Source organism: Asterias rubens, chromosome 15, assembly GCF_902459465.1.
Source record: "Asterias rubens chromosome 15, eAstRub1.3, whole genome shotgun sequence".
Lineage (NCBI taxonomy): Eukaryota > Metazoa > Echinodermata > Asteroidea > Forcipulatida > Asteriidae > Asterias > Asterias rubens.
In genome coordinates, this window is record NC_047076.1 from 8,159,867 (window position 1) to 8,182,908 (window position 23,042).

A 23,042-nucleotide genomic window follows, 5' to 3' on the forward strand; every position below is an offset into this window, starting at 1 on the left:
TCACTTCAGGGTTAAAAATCCTTTTCCCAGTACACGTGCATGTTTAAGCAGAGAATGGTGATTGTAAGCGCAGAATTCAGTGGTAAGCAGAGCCGTGAACTTGGGCCCTGGGGTCGATTTCATAAAGAGTTAGGACTATTCCTAACTTAGGACTAGTCCTAGGAGATATACAAATTGCATGGATAGTCCTAAGTTAGGACGAGTAACTGGTCCTAACTCGAGATAAGACCAGTCCTAACTCTTTGTGAAATCCACCCCTGGTCTTCGACAGGTACAAATCTATTGATAAGGTTTATCTGTTCTTTGTTTCCAGAGCCTTTTGTCAGGGCCACCAAACATGACCAAAAGGACTTGGTGAATGAGTTGCCGCAGTGCCTTAGGCCTGTATGCCTCGTTTTTGAAAGGGCAAGGGCACCAAGGCATTCTCCCCTTGGTAAAGGGCACCATATGAGGAAAATTGTACATTCCTACCTTCTTAGCATTTCAAGAGCACCACGGCAATAACCTGGGGGCATGGAGGCAGTCGCCTTCGTTGCCTCTGTGAAGAACCAGGCCTGGTGCCTTACCTGAATTGGCTTGTTGACATGACTACTGCAAAACATGAACAGAAATGTGAATACCGGTTCATAAGACCATTGCTTCGTGGTGTGCAACAGTCTTGCATGTATTATGTCCAAAACAGTATTTCCCAAGTCATGTGTGGACAAAAAATAGCTATAAGTTCAATATATATGTCACATTGATTCACAATCCTGGCAGACAGTTTACTTTGTCATTTGAATGTTTTGAGTGTTGCCTTTTTCACCATGTTGAACGTTAACGTTGTTTTCGTTAAGTCCATAGTGGAATACATTATTGTGTAGCACTGCACATTTGCAATCACCACGCACTTGTTATTTTCTTAAATTGCATCAAGTGCGTTTATTTCGATGTGCAAAGTCGTAAAATTGAATTAGGTATATTTAATTTGCCAAAGCGTTTAAATGTCAAATTGTACAAGTGCGTCAAGCAGAACACGCTTGAAGTAAACATTTTATTTTATTGCAAAAATTTTGGTGGGTCATGCCGTAAATTGCATCTTGCATTAAAATTGCATTTATACATGTAGTGTGTTAATTTGCACAAATGTGAACACGGTACATTTATTTGGTTTTATTTTACAACATAGTGTGTAAAATTGTATGGTTGGTATTGCGTGCATCTTAACTAAAAATAATATTATAAATTGCCTAAATGCATTCAACTTCATAAGTGTGTGAAACAGAACATGTACATGTACACTCACTCAGCTCAGTCAATCTAAGGCCAATGATTCCTTTGTTCTATACACTATTCTATTCTTCAACACCTTTGAAAACCTTTTGTGGACATGTGTAAAGTCCACATAGTGTTTCAAAACCCTGCATTATGTGGATCTATTTTGTTCCACACTTCTTTTGTAACACTTACCCACAATCACATACACCTATAGACGATGTGACCTATGTTCACAATCAAACTGCCCTCTGTTGACAAAACACTGTATACGTCATGTTTCGCCGGGCAAAAAGACCCGTAGTCGTGGTAAGATTGCATACACTTTCTAGCTGGCTGCCAAAACACCAAGGTTTTGCCCGGTTTTGCCATCTATAGGTGTGTTCACTTCCCTGGGTCGACCCCAATCTGCCCGTGGTCTGTTTGAATAGCTTTGATGCCATTCAAGGAGCTCACCAGGTCAGCCCAAATGCCCTGCTTGTGGAACTGAATGAGCACCGCAGGGTCGGCACAGGGAAGCTAATCGAACACACCCATAGTTTAACACATGAGCTTGTTGAAATGTTTTAACGCTATATATCAAGTGTGGACCTGAGAGCAAAGGCAGTCCATATAAAATGTTTGCATTTGAAACATTGTGGACTGACACACGTCCACATAGTGTTGTTTACAGTGTAGAAGCATAGAATAGAAGGATGTCCACAAAGTGTATGTAACACAGGGGGGGGTGTGCACAAGTGCGTTTAATTCCACACTTAAAGGCAAAGGACACTATTGGTTATTACTCAAAATAATTATTAGCATAAAACGTTACTTGGTAACGAGTAATGGGGAGAGGTTGATAGTTTAAAACATTGTGAGAAACGGCTCCCTCTGAAGTGACGTAGTTTACAAGAAAGAAGTAATTTTCCATGAATTTGATTTTGAGACCTCAAGTTCTAAACTTGAGGTCTCGAAATCAAGCACACAACTCGTGTGACAAGGGTGCTTTTTTCTTTCATAGTTATCTCGCAACTCCAACGACCAATCGAGCTCAAATTTACACAGGTTCGTTATATTATGCATATGTTGAGATACACCTAGTGAGAAGACTGGTCTTTGACAAGTACCAATAGTGTCCTGCGTCTTTAATAAGTTTTACAGGTGTGATGAAATACTACTTGTAAATTAGGTTGCAAATGTGCTGAAATCTGCAAATGTGTTGTAAACTGCAAATGGGAAAATAGAATTAGCTGTTGCAGACTGCTTACCAACCAAAAGGACTTATGGTATAAATGCAAAAATAGTTAATGGCCTGACCTTTTTACATCCTAGCAGAGATGTCTCGAAGGCTGCAGATGTCACATGTTCTGTGAATAACACATGTGCCACACACTGCTCAAGTGCGTTTAACCGTATGTAGAAAATACATGAAGGTGTTAGAAATAGCAAATATGCATAAAACTGTACTCCAATTGCACAGTTGCTTTTAACAATTTAATGTACTGTTTAATCCCCACACATTACTTTGTTGAGTTTTTATATTTAAATTTGTTTTCTAGCCCTTAAAGGGTCTATGTAACTTTTGTAGGACAAAAAACACAATGTCCACAGATTTACACTAAACTTGCACAGGTTGAAGATAATGATAGTAGAAAGCTTCCCTGAAAATATTACATGCTGAGGTGCTGTAGTTTTGGGGAAATGAGTAAAACAATGTCATGAAAATAATTTTCGTCTCATGAGACGAAAATTAATTTAATCATTTACAAACGTATTTTCATGACATTGTTTTACTCATTTCTCAAAAACTACAGCACCTCAGTAAGTAATATTTGAAGGGAAGCTTTCCACTATCATTATCTTCAAACCCTATAAGTTTAATGTAAATCTATGGACATTTTGAAAAGGTACCCTAATCCTTTAAAACAATTCGTGACAAAATACTCCGGGTTAAAGTCAACTTGTAGATAGTAGTACAAAAATATGCTTATTTGGAATTTTTGATAACTTTTGCAGTAAATGGAATGTCAATGTTTTTTATTTTTCATAAATTTAAGTATGCAAAGTGTCATCTACATGTATAGAATACACCATAGTCGTCTTCATTGTTTTATGTCAAATTTGATAGTGTGACCCCCTTTCCACAGCATGTTTCGTATACACCCGACAAAAGATGACCCCCTAAGTTTGTATTATTTCAACAAATTTGAATAAATTCTTCTCCAACTAGATTTATTTTTTAGTATTGTTCATTTTGTGATATGTTAAGAAAAATATTTTATTTCATATTAAACCGAAACAAATATGCTTTAAAATGCAAAGGCAGTTTAGAGCCGTGTTCAAAACAAGGGACATGGGAAACAGCTTTTGGTAATTCAGCAAACAGCAACTTTAAAAATGTAGGGACATAATTGTAGGGATGTACTAAAAAACAAAATTGACCATGTTGTGTGCACGGCCGTTTCAAAGTCTTGTTTGGCGTTTGTAGGATGCTTAGTATATGCGAGTCAAAATGAAAATATTTTGACTCGCTTCTATTTCGAATAATTCATGTTTTTACACGGTCACCCCAGACTGCATAAAGTTAGACATGTCACAAGATCAAAGAAGAGTAATAAGAGGGGACCAGTTGCTCTTTGACTTGTCTTTTTTTGTGGATTACCAAACTTGAGTGGATTGGCCACAGGACATGTTAAAATGTGCCAGTTTTAGGGTGCGTTTGATTAGCTGCCCCAGGTTGACTTGCAGTGTTTATTTGCGAGAGTCCCCGACAAGTGCTAATCTTACGATCACTCGCCCTCTCGTGGTGACGTCATGCACCTCGGGCCAGCCCCAAGTGACCAGTTCCACCCGGGTTGGCCCCTGGAATTACGTCAAAGCTATTCGAAAGTACTGGGGGCAGACCGGGGTCGACCTGGGGAAGCTAATCAAACGCACCCATAGTGAACCAATTCCAGGGGGTTATGAGCAAAAAAGGCATGCTGAGGGAAAATGGCACGGCGTGATCGATCACCCCTAGGAATGAGGTTCGAGGAACGGAATTTTGAATGGTTTAAAAATGGTCAATCACGCCGGAGGACAAAGAACACATCAACCAATCGTAACAGGTTATTTTCTCTTGTTAAAACTAATGTAAATTTATTCTGGAAAATTAGTATCTCTGATTACACATGTCGCAACCATAAAATTTACAGCCAAAAAAAGAATTATACACCACATTCATCAATACTGCGTAATTTACAAAGCTTTACAGCCAAAATACAAACGTTAAATTTGTCAGTCAAAAGTAGACAAGCAAATCCAGTGCTCGATAGATTGCAAAAAGTACAAGTTTTGCACTGGAAATCTACAGAAAAATTCTCTACAAACACCGATAGTTTATTTTAAAAAGAAATTTATACATTAATAGGGAAATTAAATATCAAACAAATTGCTTAAGCACAGTTCAGGTATTCGAAGGATCCGAGGAAAATGTGGTTCAAAGTTCCTGTGAGGAAGGTGGTTGGGGTAACCTCTTAAATGGTAGATACTTCAAGAACGTTCTACTTTTTACTTCATCAACTTGAGGTCTTTAAAAGCCTTGTCTCTGTATTTACACCAGTCACAATGTTTGTTATTGCACAAGAGTGTCCAGAACCCAAATTCATAAAGCATGTAAGCACAAAAACTTGCTAAGCATAGACTAGTATTGCTTAGCAGAAAAAAGGTTAGCAGCCAAAACTACATGAAGTTTAGATTGTTGTGGCTGGTGCCCCACTAATTTTTTTCTAAGCAAGGAAATTTGTCAAGCAGTATTTTCTGCTAAACAGCTTTATGACATTGGGCCGCTCTTGCTTACGGTTAGCATATTTCACAGGTGAGCAGAGAATTTTTGCCTGCTTACTCTACGTTACTTGTTATTATTCGCCAACACAGCCAGAGCAGAAATTTGGCGCTTTTACAGTAGGTGGAGAACCGTGAAAAGGGCTAAAGCGCTTTGGGAAATCAAGACCCGACAGGACACAAAGGCTATGATGTGAAACTCCGTTCATCTGGGCTTTTTTAAAGAAAATTTCACTTCACATCTTCCGCTGTGTTAAGAAGCTACTTTCTGAGTTCCTAAGCCTTGTCCTCATTATTCTAGTACTTTCTCCGAGCCTGTACTCAACACTCACCCTTTACAAATAATTGGTAAACTCAACTCCGATTCTGGGTTGAAGTCTGTCGCAACTAGCGGTCATAGACAAGTTTTTTTCCGAGCTTGTGGTAGTGTTAGTGTAAACTTGGAAAGGAAGCAAAAGTACTGAAGAAACTACTTCAAACCATTGAATTATATTAAATTGCATTTCACATGTACATATTTAAAAAAGAATTTGTGATTAATGGAAGAAGATGTAAATGTACTTATATGACGACTGTTGAAACCTTCTTCATTTGTCTGTCCAGTGCTAGTGATAGTGGTTTGGATTAAGTTAAGTTGGGATGAGGACTAGTCAAGATTAATAATAGTTTGGACAAGCCTTCTGACAGCCAAAAGGTGGGATTAAAGCCTGACTGCAAGAATCTACAGCGACTGATCCATATATTCACCCATAAATATTGGCTTGAAATTGCCAGATAAATTACATACCAATTGAAATTGATAATCAGAGATTTGTTTAAAGCTTCAGTTGAATTCCCCAATTAATATAAAAATTAACATACAAATTATTTTATACAGTATATCCGTATATATACATCAGACGCAAACACACATCACCATTGCAATAGTTAACAGTGTAATTCCGACCCACATTCAGAAAAAAAATAATGCAAACCCACGTCAGATCACCAAATGATTTGGCCCAAACAAAACAATTCAAAGTCTCTAAATAACTCATTTAAACACAGATATATTTTTAACCTAATGATGTCCGGTTATTAGTTCTGGTGTATATTAGATCTCCACACTATAAGATTAAAAATACGTACATGTTGTTTATCCTAATCAACAACACACCCTTTGTTTACACTTCCAGGCATTATTTACCAAATATTTGTATAGTCATTAATACATGAATCAAAAAATATTTACAGAAACAAACAGACAGTTTGTCTTTGAATTGTTGTCTGGACAAAAAGTTTATATAAGGGTATGTTTTATAACTGTTCTTGTTTTTTTAACAATTTACTCCCGTTTTGAGTTGAGAGTGAAATTATTTTAAGTCGACCGCTTCTTTTGGGGAAACTGCCAACCAAAGAGGGCGCTCTGTATTTTTAGTCACCCATATTGTTTATATGTTGTTTGGGTTTCAGAGCGCTTAGGGACATGTTTTATTTCTATGTGTTATGCGCTATATAAGAATGGTTAATTATTATTATTTATTATTTCATGAGCAAGATTGAATGTGGTTATTTTGATAAGGCACAAATGAATTGGTCTCAAGTTATAGCAAAAATTCAAATGAATAAATCTCTTCTCCCGACCCAATTCACCTGAATTCATCACTACTTGAAAATATTGGTTGTGCCATTTTGGGAAGTAAAGTTTTAAGTGATAAACCAGATTTTCCACCCATCAACAAAGCTGTATACATGTACTTGAACCCAAAACTGCATAACAAGATGGCTTCGTACAAACATTTCTGTGTAAAAATTGCGAAGATTTCAAATTAAAAATAAACATGTACTTTGAAAAAATACCGCACACCAGTTGCAAAGTACATTATTAAAAGTTGAAATTTGTCTCTAACGTTACCAAAAATTCTTTTGTTTCAATAGACAAGTGTGCAAGTCTCGCGCAGATTCAACATTCTGGGACCAAGTTGGTCCCAACCATATGGTGTTTTACATGTGTATGGGTGCATTTCTTCAAACTCTTTAGTTTATGGCTGTACAAATTAGTTATATCGTAACAGGTCGGAAAGTAACCTTTTGCCATGAAATATATGAAAGTACAGTAAATTTAACAAATCAACGAAATCAACCTCTGTTTCTAGTTACTTTTGCCCAACAGAGAACTGACCAAGCTGTTTACCAAACTCATGTAATGATCACCCAAATTCAGGTTTAATTGCCAAATGTTTTTGTTTTTTTAAATAACGCCTAGTCCTATGTTTAAAATTGTGTTTCAATGGTTACTATAACATAATATTTTCATTAAAAAAAAAAGTTGAAACTGTATCTATGACAAAGTGGTGTGGGTAATTTTAATTTCAAGAATTTTGAAGTACCTGTAATATATAATTTCAAAAGAAGACTCAAAGTGTATAGGAAAATACTGTCTTCGATCCAGTTATTTTTCTAATTTTTCGATACATGCGAGACTTGCACAGTTATAACAGGAAAAATATTACAATAAAAGTAGTTTGCCAGTCCGACAACAATAATATATCAAAAAAGTACTATTGCCTTTACATTACTCATGAGGCCACGGGATCAACTGGAGCTGAGGCTTGGGTTGCATTGCTCGCCGTCTCCATATAGGGTGGAGGTTCCGGCATGGGCGTGGCAGTAGGATTGGAGGGCGTGTCAGTAGTAGCAGGGTAAGGATACCCAGTGGTAGGGGGGTATGCAGCATTGGGCGAGGTTGGTGGGTAGGCTGGGTTGGGAGCGGCTTGAGGGTAGGCTGGGTTAGGTGCAGCTGGGGGGTAGGCAGGGTTGGGCGAGGTTGGGGGGTACGCTGGGTTGGCTTGTGGGTAGGGTGTGGCTCCATTGATTGGCATCACTGGTGGCTGGCCGTAGGGTTCTGTCTTTGGGTACATGTAGGGTTTGTTCACCGCCTGTAAAGCAAAAAAGACAGACAATACTTATTAATATAAATTATCCTGCATTTCTAGGAAATTCAATGCCATGACCCTCTACTCCGAGGGAAGATCATTTTCTGTAGAATGCAGAATTAACCCTCTCACTGTCTGACCATTAATTCTCATCCATTGTGATTGGAATGATGGATAACCTATGCCAGCCTGCAATACGATATGGTGGATGCATCTACACAGTCCACAGTCAACCCTCCTACTGTCTGACCATTCAATATCATCAAGTGTGATTGGAATAATGGATAACCTATGCCAGCTTGCAATAAGGTGGGTGCATCTACACAGTGCACAGTCAACCCTCCTACTGTCTGACTATTCAATCCAATCCACTGTGATTGGAATGATGGATAACCTATGCCAGCTTGCAATAAGGTGGGTGCATCTACACAGTGCACAGTCAACCCTCCTACTGTCTGACCATTCAATCCAATCCACTGTGATTGGAATGATGGATAACCTCTGCCAACTTTGCAATAAGGTGGGTGCATCTACACAGTGCACAGTCAACCCTCCTACTGTCTGACCATTCAATCCAATTCACTGTGATTGGAATGATGGATAACCTATGCCAGCTTGCAATAACGTGGATCCACTGTGCACAGTCAATCCTCCTACATGTTTTATCTGATCAATTCAATATCATTCCACCCACAACCTTTGCATTTCTAGATGTCTTACCACTAAACCTTCAAACTAGCCCGGTGGCTAGAGGCAAATGGAATCCTAGGTGTTAGCAATGATTATACAGATGTTAGTTTTGCATCGGGATAATAAAAAATATTGTTTTTGTTGCTGTGTTTTGAGGTTGTTGTTGTTTTTTTGTGGGGGTTCATCTCTCTCCAGAAAATCTAAAGCCACAGGGCTGAATAAATTTAAATCAAGAAAAACCCTGACTAATCAGGGAAGACATGACAGATTAAAAGGAAGAAAACACAACATAAAAGATCTTCACCTCATCATATGTAGGAGGACCTTGGTAGTAACTCTGAGGGCCAGTTGAGATCGGCTGAGCGGGGTAAGCCCCCGTGGGTATAGTGCCCCCTCGTGGGGGTGGAATAATGGTGCCAGGTCCGGCGATGATGGTGCTGCGGTTGCCGTTCATGTATGCCTGGCGGCGACGGTAGAAACCACAACCTCCGCAGCATGTCATCAAAATGAAGAAAACGATGAACCTGTTGGGGTGGGAAAAAAATATTAAAAATCGTAAAATTAAACGAGCTTCTTTGATTGGGATTTGAACGAGGGATTAAGTGCCCTCCCTGTCGTCACAGTTGACGCCCATCAACAATTGGCGCAGTACCCCTTTAGTGATCATTCATTTATTATCATTACAAAACACCAAAATACCGCTGATATGGTTTGATTATTTAATCAAAATTTTCAAGTAAAAATGTTTACAAAAATAATATGATATCAATATAAACCGCAAGGGAAACTGACTGGGTAAAGTAAAATGAATTTTGGGTTTGAACGGAGAAAAAAAAAAATAGAGTACTGAAAATAATATGAAACAGAAAGTTTGGTTGTGATAACTTTTGAAATTGTTTTTACTTGTTTACATAGGGAAGATTGGTCAATTTCATATCTGGACACGACCTTTACTTTGATCGCTTTGTGTATTCAACAGCTTGTGGTGACTATGGTTTCTTAGGGGTTAACACCAAAGAAATTAGAACCCGGAAAACGCTCATAGACCGTTTTAACTGTTTTCATGGTCAATGGGGCGTCTACTGTATGGCAAATTTAAACGCGTAAAAAAATGGTATACGCGCGTCCATAAAAATGGTCGCACAATGACACCGCACAAACAATGACACACTCGGCGTCCTTTGGGTTCTATTTCTATGGTAACACATCAACCGACCATAACTCATTGAAGCAGATGATATTCAAATTTTTTAGACAAAAAAAAAGTGCTTAATAATATTGAAGTCTTATATAGCGCACGTATCTACCAAACAAGGTACTCAAGGCACTGAGTATATACGACCGTTCAGAAAGATAGGTTTAACATATCAATAAATAGTTAATGCCCTGCTTTTTGGACCCTTGGAAGTCTCTCTCCCGTGGGCTAATATAATTATTTCATTAATGTCACGAGTCACGTGCTTACCAGAAATACCAGATGTTCCAGAAGCCATAGCTGTAGTATCCCCCGTCATAGTCAGTGCAGCATAACGACCCTCCACAGCAGTATTGGCCGTAGTCACAGCTAGTGAAAACAAAAAACACACAAACAAACACAGATGAGACGATTTATACTAATCTTTGCATCAGAGGTAATAGACCTTTATCATGGTGCAGCCATCTTGACTTTTTCCCATTGATATCATTGTTATCAAAACGAGGGTAGAGGAAAAAACAAATTATGGTTCCTATTTGCACAATGATTTTTAGCATTCACTGCTATTATTTGATACAAGGAACGTGACCAAGATGGAGGCAGCTTGATAAAGGTCTATAGATCTTTATCACGGTGTGGCCATCTTGATTTTACTCCATTCAAACTCATGGAAACAAGGAACACCAAGATAGTTACAGCTTGATAAAGGTCTATAGATCTTTATCACGGTGTGGCCATCTTGATTTTACTCCATTCAAACTCATGGAAACAAGGAACACCAAGATAGTTACAGCTTGATAAAGGTCTATAGATCTTTATCACAGTGTGGCCATCTTGATTTTACTCCATTCAAACTCATGGAAACAAGGAACACCAAGATAGTTACAGCTTGATAAAGGTCTATAGATCTTTATCACGGTGTGGCCATCTTGATTTTACTCCATTCAAACTCATGGAAACAAGGAACACCAAGATAGTTACAGCTTGATAAAGGTCTATAGATCTTTATCACGGTGTGGCCATCTTGATTTTACTCCATTCAAACTCATGGAAACAAGGAACACCAAGATAGTTACAGCTTGATAAAGGTCTATTTGAGTGTAATTTAGTTTTTACCATTTGCATCGATATTAAACACCATTACTCAAAACTTTCATGAGTTCTGTGACAAAAGGCAAATCACTCGGGTGGGACTCAAAACCAGGTCCAGTAAACAGTAAAAAATTATGAGACGGCTTCTTCAAAACATGAAAATGATGTCATGCCTGGTATTACTGTACAAAGGCCATGAAGGCAATGTTGCCCATTGTCTTTGCCTTGATGCCCCTTCAGATGTTTCCCATAGACTTTTAAGATTGTCCAATGTTCATGTAAGTGGCCTGCCCTCTCAAAGATGTGATGTGGCATTTTCAGAAATGCTCACTTGCTGGGTTTGCCCTTAACTTTATCAATGACTGGCCATTTTAAGATTGTCTATTTGCGGGTCCATCAACTTTTACACTATTGTACTCCCTTTAGGGGTAGTTTTTTTTAAATTATAATTTACTTGAGACTTGAAGCCATTGAACAATCAGTGGTTTGTGTAGCAGTGTAAGTATTATAAATGTACCATGTATTCCTGGTACGTACAAGAGTTATCAGTGACAAAAATGCATTTTCATTGAATTTTTTTTGTTACAATACTGCGCAGATGACAGGGAAATAAATTACTATAAGAGCTGGGGGGTTTTTCATTGCGTTTTTAAAGGTTGTTATATTGTTTAATGCCAAAACTAAAAATTTAATGTTTGCGTTTGTAATAGCGCTTGAAATAAATTGTTCTGTGACATTGCAGAATATGAGTGTCAAGGTAGGTAGGGGTTAAATGTAAACAAATAGATTAGCTGGTACCAGGCATGAGTAAATTGACTCTTTCAACGGTTCCCATTTATGGCCTCCTGGCTGGTCAAGGAAACGTACCATTGTGATAAATATATAAAGGCTCCTACCGATTCGTGAGAATTTCTATGCAAGAGGTAAAGGTATATTTTTTGGAAGTGCAAAATTCCAGCCCGCAATTTGTATTTATTACATGCAATTTGTATTTAATGACTTTACAATTGTACATTTCGAGTAGTCCAATATGTATGTAAAGACACTAGACACCTTTGGTAGTTGCCATGAAGACCAGCCAGTCTTCACAGTTGGTGTATCTCAACACATGCATAAAATTACAATGTGAAAATTTGAGCACAAGCTCAATTAAGAGTCCCTGCCTGTAAGAGTGTACCAAGTGGTGATTCATGGGTTCTCAGATCTTCTTCTAAAAAATTAGAGTGATACATCGTCATACCAAACAAATAAATCCAAAATTTTAGTTTGCTGACGCTTTCGGTTTTGGAGTTACCAGTTATCAAAGTTTCGGCCTAAAAGCCCTCGAGAAACGAATAGTACATTCCCTGTAAACACAAAAATGTGCACCAAGGTCATCCCAACAAAAGTAAAACATTTTTTGAAACCTCAAGTTGGGCTCATAACAAAAGTAAAAAAAAAAAATCTCGTTGGCGCATCATGTTACGCGCACCTGAACCTTTGACGAACAGTGCCCTCGTGCCATTTTCAATGCCTCAGAACTCAACGCGCCTATAAGATCCCATGAATTAAACAAGTTCAAATGAAAGAGCTTGCATCCCTAACACAAATTTAAGTGCAAAGTGCGTGGGATCTCGTTGGCGCAGAGAGATAATAGAGGTCAAAGTTCAAATTTTACCAATATATTGCGTTTTCGCACCTCCGTAACTTTGCGCGCCAACAACAAAACATTGTTTTTATGGCAACTGGGTATTAGAACAGTTTTCATTTAATGACAAATGAAAAAAGAATCTTGGGATCTCTGCAACTTGCATGTCAAAAGATTTTTTGAACATTTTCTAAAGTATTGTCATTCCACACATTTTGGCCTAAATTGGCACAACATTCACTTTTTTCATCACTGTAAGTATCTATGCCAACAAGATCCCATCAATGTTTTCTTGTATTTGGTTAAGCTGAGTGTTTATAAACAGATTTCAATTGAAAAATAATTGGGATCATGTTGGCCCACCAATATAACAAAGGTCAAAGGTCATATGAAACTACACTACTGCCTATTTCGGGTGATTTTGCGTCGTCTAGAAATCCACGCGCCAATATGATCCCATTAAGTTGTCTGTGTTTTATGATTATATAGATTCAGAGTTGCAGAGATCCCAAGATTTTTTTTTCATTTGTCGTTAGATGCAAACTGTTCTAATACCCAGTTGCCATAAAAACAATTTTTTGTTGTTGGCGCGCGACGTTACGGAGGTGCGAAAACGCAATATATTGGTAAAATTTGAACTTTGACCTCTATTATCTCTCTGCGCCAACGAGATCCCACTCACTTTGCACTTAAATTTGTTTTAGGGATGCAAGCTCGTTCATTTGAACTTGTTTAATTCATGGGATCCTACAGGCGCGTTGAGTTATGAGGCGTTGAAAATGGCACGAGGGCACTGTTCGTCAAAGGTTCAGGTGTGCGTAACATGACGCGCCAACGAGATCCCAAATTTTTTTGTTTACTTTTGTTATAAGCCCAACTTGAGGTTTCAAAAAATGTTTTACTTTTTCTGGGATGACCTTGGCGCACGTTTTTGTGTTTACAGGGAATGTACTATTCATTTCTTGAGGGCTTTTTGGCCCAAACTTTGATAACTGGTAACTCCAAAACCGAAAGCGTCAGCAAACTAAAATTTTGGATTTATTCGTTTGTCATGATGGTGTATCACTCTAATTTTTTGGAAGAAGATCTGCGAACCCATGAATCACACCCCCCCTAATTTGGTACATTCTTACAGGCAGGGACTCTTAACGAAAAAAAAAAACTCCCTTGTCACACGTACATGTAGTTGCTTTCAGATGCTTGATTTTGAGATCTCAAATTCTAAGCCTGAGGTCTCGAAATCAAATTTGTGGAAAATTACTTCTTTCTCGAAAACTATGGCACTTCAGAGGGAGCCGTTTCTCACAATGTTTTATACCATCAACCTCTCCCCATTACTCGCTACCAAGAAAGGTTTAATGCTAATATTTATTTTTGAGTAATTACCAATAGAGTCCACTGCCTTTGATGGTAATTGCAATTGTACATTCAAGTAGTCCAATATGTACTTAAGCACCATCTAAACAATTTGGAAGTAACTTGCACACTTTTTTTTATTACTTGCAATCGATGTTAATAAATCAACTCTTCAAACAGTTTATGTACTTTACACCAGACAAGTAGGGAAACTCTTACTCCAATGTACAATAAAATGGGACACGGCTTTGCAATTCATTGTTATAACTCAATTCAACGTCACAATGCAATGTCATACTAGTGTTTGTATCTTGCTACACAAGCACCCATGCACAACCCGTAAACATGATTAAGAAATTGCCCTTCAAGACTAGAGCTGTTACTAATAATGCTCAACGCCCCCAGGCTGCGCATTGTGCTGGATTCGGCACTGTGTCTACGAGGCTTCCTAATCTTTATTTACTATATCATGCATGGCAATGATCAGACGACAAAAACAGGGTCCTGGATGGAATATTACATTGTTTCATTGAATACACCAACATAAAAATACAGTCAGATAATACAACGCACAGTTCGGATGCGTTCTGTTCTAATACAGTATTAAATAAAAGCAATGTACATACATACATGTACATGACATGCACGTAGCATGGAAAACACATTCTGTGCAATCTGCACACAAATCAAGATCAATCTAGGAAGAAAAAAAAAAAAGACATTTTGTTTAGGACTATCTCTGTATATTACAATTGGGATGACAACATGAAACCCCAAATATTTTGTATGCGACTTTTGCCACCAACACGGTCACAATCAGCAGGTGCCTGGATATAACAAGTTTGGATCATGTTTAGCATAATATATGTTGAAAACCGACCCAATAACTTTGTTTTTTAGAGTGCAATTTGCAATTAGGTTGATTAGAGCATTGCAATATCAGAATGTCAACATGTTTCAGTTACCTGAAGATGACTATATGAGCAAGCTAGTTGAAACGTTGAGAAGTCATGAAGTTTTTGGGAAAAATAAGTGAAAATCACTTAAAGTGTCTATACCATGGAGCAACAAACATTTACACTCCCTTTAAAGACACTTGACACTATTGGTTATTGTCAAAGACCAGTCTACTCACTTGGTGTATCTCAACATGCAGAAAATAACAAACCTGTGAAAATTTGAACTCAATTGGTCGTCGGAGGTGCGAGATCACTATGAAAGAAAAAAAACACCCTTGTCACACGAACCTGTGTGCTTTCAGATGCTTGATTTCGAGACCTCAAATTCTAAACTTGAGGTCTCAAAATCAAATTCGTGGAAATTACTTCTTTCTCGAAAACTACTTCACTTCAGAGGTAGCCGTTTCTCACAATGTTTCATACTACCAACCTCTCCCCATTACTCGTTACCAAGTAAGGTTTTTATGCTTATAATCATTTTTAGTAATTACCAATAGTGTCCACTGCATTTAAGGGGTGTCATTGTTATCGCAGTTGTGAAATTTCAGCAGTATAGCAGAGTCATGTTTTTGTCATGGTTTGATTGCGTTGTATTCAACCATGGAGGAAGGACTCACTCGTAAACAAACTGAAAGCTCTATGGGTGTGAACAAGGATGTACACAGCACCTAATATCCTTGGTTGACCACTAAGGCCACAAGTACAGCTAGTAGCTCTACATGAAGTTTCCCAACACTTTTCCACAGCAATACTAGCCTTGTCCAATGCTCTTTACGCAAGCACCAGCCCGCTGCTTTCACAAACTGCATAGATACTATACGGCACGGTACATAACAGTACTTGATATTGTGGGGTCGAGGCATGGTTTGTCAAGGTTGTTGTACCTCATACAAAGAGGCTGCAAAGATTCGGCCTGGTTGTAGCCTCGTTGATACCTCGAAAAGCCATGATTCGAACCCCACGGTATCAAGTACTGTTATCCGTGCAGTATACTATCTATGCAGTTCGTGAGTTCCAAGTGGGTCGGTGCTTGCGTAAAGAGCCTTGGACAAGGCTACAGCAATACTCAAGTTTAAACATCTTGGGACTTGTAATAAATTATGTCTAAAGTGGTCCAGCTGGATAAGTTATGGTTTCAGAAGATGTAAACCACTGCAAGCAAAGAGCATTCTTATGGCTACAAATTCAAACCCAATACCAGACCCGATGCTTCCAAAGGCAACAGAGGCAATCGCCTCCAATGCCCCAGGTTAATGCCTTGGTGCCCCTTGAAATGTACCAATAGAAATTTATATTTTCCTCAAAGAGGGCTAACCCCTAAGCTCTACGAAAAGCATATTGGGTTCTACACAACACACAGGACTACGGCTTTATCCCATCTGAAGGACCTATAGCAATCATTTGTGTCTTGCTCAAGGACTGGAGGACACAAGGGACACGACCAGGACTTGAACTCACACTGTACGCTGATCAAAAAGACCAGAGCTTGAGTTTGGTGTTCTTATCCGCTCGGCCACAATACGCCAAAGGTGAAATTGCCTTGATGATCAGAGCCACAATATAAGTTTTTTTAACACTCGGTGACTAGTGAAATGACAAGCCAACTCAACCTGAAAGGTAAACCATAGTGTAGGAAATGCCATTAGGCCTTAAGAGTGTGTGTAAATAAAATGCTGACAAAACCCCATTAGGCGTTTTCTCTGAACCGTGACAATTGATTTGCACAACACATCCAAGAGTCCAGCATTGAAAAAGACAACAACGGAAAATATCCACCTTTTGACATACACTGGCTGTACGCCATATTCTCACATTGTAGCTTGCATCCTCAATTAATTAAAGGCACAGTTCCAACACATTGTACATGTACCTCCAATAATTCTATCTTGATTTTGGGACAGACTGAGAACAGGCTGAGGCCTGAGAACTTTGAACCATGAAAATTTCTCCATAAAACCTTCAAGGGAGTATTGGATTTTGCGATCCAATCATTATTCCGTCCGTTTCATCAAAACGAAAACCGCCAATTCAACCTTCGGTACCCATGACTGTGAGTGTGACTCATAATTGATATAATTCTTGCCACGGGTGTCCCTACATTGTTCTGGCTGTGTGACTGTATGTGGAGCCCTTTGTAGAATTCCGATAGAAATTAACATTTTCCTCATTGGATGTTCCCTTTTTTCCCTAACCCGAGGAAACACTGTGCAATGCCCCGAATAGAGAACAGAATATGAAAGGCCAGAAACTCAATGGTTAGTTTTTTACATAGTTAGGGAATACACCAAAGAACATGTATGCTGGATATAAAATATTTTCCGAGGCAAATTCTTTTCCGTTATTGAAACTCATTAGTAAAACAGCTACACGAAGACGCACATACTATGCCTACAAAGCAGTGTATGTAGTTTCTTCAGTACGTTATGGGAGGATGGGTGTGGAATTATACAATGATTTATTGTGTTGTACACTTGCAGGCAGTATTTCATGATAAAAGAAATGTGTCTGCAGTTATATTATGATCACAATATAGCACTCCAGGGGCCCTATGTGCCACGTGAACATGATGTACATTGAATAAAAGCAACAATACACTCAGTTCTTCTATAGGCCTTCAACACCCTCAAGGTACACAAAAGTCATGAATGTCGAAAGCATTCATCATGTTTGTACACAAGTACAGGTATGCAGAGTGTTTGTTTGAAATTATATAAGACCTATTTTACATTACATTGAAGCATTATGCAACGGTTTGCAAGATGCTGTGGTAGTACGGCCCATACATGTAGAGAGAAAAACAGAGAAATTTGATGTGCAGCCAACCATGTAACCCGTTCTCTTAGCGACAGATGTCTGTACTGGGCTCTTTAAGGTGCTTTTCATAACACATGTGAACCAACCGCTTTACGTCCCATGCGAAGGATGAACCAAAAATGGAAGTGTCCTGCTTTATAAGCAAAAGGGTCGAGACTCAGAGACTCGAAAACCACACTCTGCTGATCACAAACACCTGAGCTTGAGTCCTGGGGTCGATTTCACAAAACTCTTCCTAACTTAGGACTAGTCCTAGGCTAGTCCTAGGCAATGCTAAGAGATAGGACCATTCCTAAGTTAGGATCGGTACTTGGGACTGGTCCTATCTCTTAGCATTGCCTAGGACTACATTAGGAAGAGTTTTGTGAAACCGACCCCTGTAGGGGTCCAGAGTGCTCGACAGCCCTATTTACCTCTTGTACAGCCACCCTAAACTCATCTAAAGAATTTCTAGGATTCCAAGCATGCAGTGATCCAAAACACAAGACAAGAGGGGGGTCACGTCCATGCCCCATATTCAGCATAAAGACACAACAACAGGCCTGATGCCCGCAGAAAGTGATGAATATATAGTAATACAAAAGAATCCTACACTTTGTGGTAAAAGCATGAAACTTGGAACACATGTACGACAATAACATCAGGCATGGAATTACACACACCCATGGAGGCCATTGCCTCCGTTGCCCCTGGTCTTGGCCTTGGTGCCCTTCAAAAGTTTCCCATTGACTTTAAGATTTTTCCTATGGAAGTGCCCTTTGCAAAATGAAAATGGCCTTGCTCTTCTCAACATGTTCAAAGATGAAATTCGAGGCCTGTGACATGTCAAAGAGTAAGGACAGTAAACCCATGGAATTTTAGACGTACAGTAGGGCAGTAGGTGCCATCTCCGACTTGGCCTTCGAACTATTTCCAAACCCATGTACTTCCTACGCTTCCATGAATTTGGCAATGCGATATCATACATTCAAATTGTACTTTGTAACTTTAGATGCAATAAAGATATTGTGATTCATACCACTTGAGACTTGACCCGGATATATGACCCCAGAGATCCTGAATGGTTTCAACATTACCAAGAATTCCAACCAAAGCAAAGTTGGGTGGTTTCAGCCAGTGGGAAACAATTTACGTCTTACGAAACAAATAACTTGCTACATTCAGTAAATCAATTTGTTTCTACCTTTTTCTCTGTTTTGTTCACTGTTGATGTGATTCAAACCTTTTTTTTCTATCTGTCCAATGTGTTTGTGGTTGCATTATTATTAAGTGCTATTCACACGAAAGCAATTTAACCGGGGTCCCTAGCTAAATTTTAGCATGGCTGTAAAATGTACCAATGTTTGACAAGATTTTGCTAGAGAACTTGGATCAGTAGATTTTGTTTGTGTCCTTTCATATGAGATACATTTTGTAACAGGGGTGATCGATCTCGCTGTGCTATTTTGGCCCATGAATACGAGGAAGCATACTACTACTACTACGCGCATGAATGCATCCGAAAACTGTCTCAGTTATAAAAATGCAACACACGTAACAGACAGGAGCTCAAGGACATCGAAAAACGGATAAGTTTTACAGAGTTTCTAACTTTGTTACGCCTTTTAACCAAAAAGGCAAATGAATAGGAATAAAACAGTAGTGACTCGTTCTTAAATTCAGGCATGAGTATGGGTGATGATAAAAAAACAGGAAAAAATTCAGTTGATTGGAAATGTCAATATTCCATCATTTTTGTGCGGAAGCGCGAAGTCCCTTACGGCCGGGGTCCAGGGCCCGCTTAAGGGCCCTGGGAGCTCTGAGTATTTTAGAAGCTCTGTGGTGGTCTCTGATGCATTTCTGACACCTATTTTTCCAGGTAGAAGTGAGCTACTTTTGTGTGATTTTTCCTTTTTTTTTTTTTTAATAATAGGTTTAAGGGAAAATAAGAAATGTAAAGCTTAAACAATTCAAACAATTTTGGGTTCGCCTGCTATTTTGTTACAATTCCGGAAAAAGAAAGGGGGAAAAAAACAATAGTAATAATATTTTTATTTTTTTGACAATCTTATCCCTTATTTCTGCCCTTGAAAATGCTTTTTTTCTCACCAACAACCATTTTTATAGGTTCTTGATTTGAAATTCGGTTGTGTAAAAGAAATTTTTTTGCAATTAAATGTTTGTGATTTTAACGATCCGTCGGCGACGCACATTTTAAAATATATAGGCCTATATATTTGGCGAGAGCGATGTGTTTTTGTGAAAGAGGTTGTTATTCAGCATAGGGTATAACTGGAACGAGGTTGAGGTTAGACCCCAACATAGAAATAGAACCAATGAAGAAAGCACGTTGTCCGGACGTACAGTGTGTTCGCTGGTTCCCAATATATCTTTCGCTGGTTGTGAGGCAATAACAGGTACCAGTTTACCATGGCCTGCCGGCGATCTCAGATTCGTGCTGTGCCGCTCATTGGTTCGTGTGCAAACCTGCACGTACACAGTACACAGTACACAGTACACATGGTGCAAACACGTGCATTGTTTTTTCAGTAGACTTTCAAAAGTCTCCACACGTGTTATCTGCAGCAGCAAGCGCATTACACGCAAACATTATTGAACCGTACCACTATAAACGAAGCAAGGAATGAGGCAAGTTTATACATCTGTCGCTGCTGCTGCATGCATGCGCGATGCCAGGAAGACAACAAGCCGTAAATTGGGCCAGCTGCTGGACGGCAATTTATTATTTAGGCCGGTATTTCATGAACGATGTATGGGGATCCGCGATAATAACAATTACAAAGGTAAACTTACATTGTCTGACTAGAGAAGAGGGATTAGAGAAATCCAAATGTATACCCCCAAAAACCTACCCCCGAATTCTATAGCAAATTCACATCGAACTCGGAGACCACAATTTTGAAAGGGAAAAAAACTGAATTCCGGTTTAAACCGGAAGATTCTCATGCCTGTAAATTGCTGTCTGAAATTTCTCATCTGTACAATTCGAGAAGATAATAGATTCTGTTGTGCCTCTGCCATCACCAGATACTCAACTAAGGTTCTGACACAATATGGACTATTTCTTCTCTCTTCCAATCCATGATTTTACTTGTATCAAGCATATTAAAAGGCCTCAAAACAATATTTCTGTTTTTTTCAAATCCTTTTGATTAGAAGAGACTGGTTACTGGTTTTCGGTGACATGTTTCTCGAATATGACTTCATTTCATTGGGATTTGAAACTGTTCAAGTTTGAACTTCATAATCAGTAAGTTTTTAACAATTATGTTGTACAATAGGGGTGCATTTTGGCGACCCCAACCAAAGCCCAACCAGCTCAACAAGTCGGTTACCGGTTGGTCTGAACAGCATCGTCACCGCGCTCAACCGAACATGCGAAAACCCTCAACCGATAACCAATGTTTCTGGTTTGAGTCGCCAAAACGCCCTCCTTGTCTGAATTGGATGTTAGCATGAGATTGATGGTGAATAAATATTTATAGTGTAGTATGCCTTCATCAGTAGACTTAAAATTCTATTATACTTACTAAACGTTATCTGTATCTGGGCACAGCTCTGCATTAACCTGGAAACAAAAAAGACCGGACATCAAAAAGAAAGAAAGATTAAATCCCGAGTTCTCACTTATGGTTTATTGACAGGGAATCACATCTCATTACGCATGATGACGTGCTGATCATCATGCAGTATCTCATTAACTTATGAAATCTTTGACTCTTTGACAGCAGGCGACCGCCGGCGTCGGCAGCATGGTGATCTTCACGATTTTGTTTTCTTACCAATTCTGTAATGATCCTCTATGCGACCAGCATGTGACCAGTCCGACAAATGTAGGAATGGAATGCTGATTTAAAGACGGTTATAATTAATCTAAACAAAAGTCTACACAGTTATTGAAAGTATTACTCGTCTATACACTGAGTGATACAAACATTAAAAAAAACAAGTGTACGTGTTGCAACACCCTAGGCTTGCCATATATTGTATTGTATTGAGTTGAGGGTTAATAAACATTTTGAGCAATATTAAAAATCTGTCTAGCATAATGGCAGTGGAAGTTCCGATAGTAAATACATAAAATAGCTAGCATGGCCACGATGGACTGATGGCTATCTAGTTTAGTGAGTTGAGTTTCAATTTCATCAGACAGAGTTTGTCTCAGACACAGTCAAAATTAGAATAGAAACTGAAGAAAGAACCAAAGAAATGCTTACCTGTGTTACGAATATAAAAAGAAACGAAAATAAGACACTCCAGGCATTATTATCTCTACCCATGTTTTGTTGTAAAAATGTTCCTCCGAAAATCTTCGATGTCAAAAAAGGGCGTGCAAATGAACTGAGTTGGGAAGGCAGTAGTGATTTAACAGTTTTTTGCGCGTTCTAAACTGCACGGTCACACAACAACTGTTTGTCATTCACACTTTGTACACAAAACATCATGGCAATGCAATAATACTTCCATACACGCAAAGTGATGACGTCACATCTTTTACGCAAGCACGCAAAAACACGTTGATCTTCCAACTCGGCACCACACGTACACACGCGGTGACACTTTGCAGTATAATGTACTGAGATACTCGACCTCTATACTCGGCACTAGGGGACGACTTGACCGACGTTCCTCCTGTGCGCAAGTTCTGGTGACGTAAATCGACGCTTTTGGACTATGACTTCATACTCTAAAAAAAAAAAGTTCTCTGGGGCGGAAGTATTGCTTCCACCAGATAGGCTTTCCGAGTTCCAATATGTTCTGCACGTCACACAATGAAAGGTCCAACTTTCAACTTTCATGCTGACTACCATACCAAACCCATGATTAAACTTTGACCACCAATGTCTAAAAAAGAATTGTCACTTGCACTCGAAACTTCTGTTGGCATGGTTTCCTCAGTTGTTGGGGTTTCACAGGGGATGGTAGAGGGACTGCATGGGATGGGTATTGTGATGTGGGGAACACCTAAATAAGTGGTTCTCTCTCCCACTCACGGGGAGCCTTTTTAAAATAGGGTTTTTTAAGAAGTAATGGGGATAAAGATCACGCTAAATAAAACTCTAAAAACTATGGGCGCCGCTCCATGGGAAAACGCCCTTGTGATTTTGTAGCTAACAGGCCGGATGCATGTGCAACGACTGTATAATACGAGTTAAAAGCACTTGTTTCGGTTTATCAAAGAACGGTTTCCCCGCTCTCTATTTTTGTTCTGATCACCAATTATTAGGTAAAAATGCACTTTGTATTATAAAGACGTTTACAAACACATGCGAACGCCTTGCTCGCAGCACAATTCAAATAGAGGGCGGTATTTTGAATGGCAATTCCAAGTCCAC

General features: G+C 38.9%; 1 protein-coding gene across 1 annotated transcript; it reads right to left on the reverse strand.

Annotated features, from left to right (window-relative positions):
- Positions 1 to 4,344: 4,344 nt before the first annotated feature.
- LOC117299980 (extensin-like) lies at positions 4,345 to 22,165 on the reverse strand. Its single transcript, XM_033783615.1, has 5 exons — positions 21,924 to 22,165; positions 21,237 to 21,274; positions 10,129 to 10,227; positions 8,968 to 9,187; positions 4,345 to 7,976 (listed from the first exon to the last, which is right to left on the reverse strand). Exons 1-5 carry the CDS (start codon positions 21,984 to 21,986, stop codon positions 7,617 to 7,619), a joined length of 780 nt encoding a protein of 259 aa, XP_033639506.1. The 5' UTR covers positions 21,987 to 22,165; the 3' UTR covers positions 4,345 to 7,616.
- Between the last annotated feature and the right edge of the window lie 877 nt (positions 22,166 to 23,042).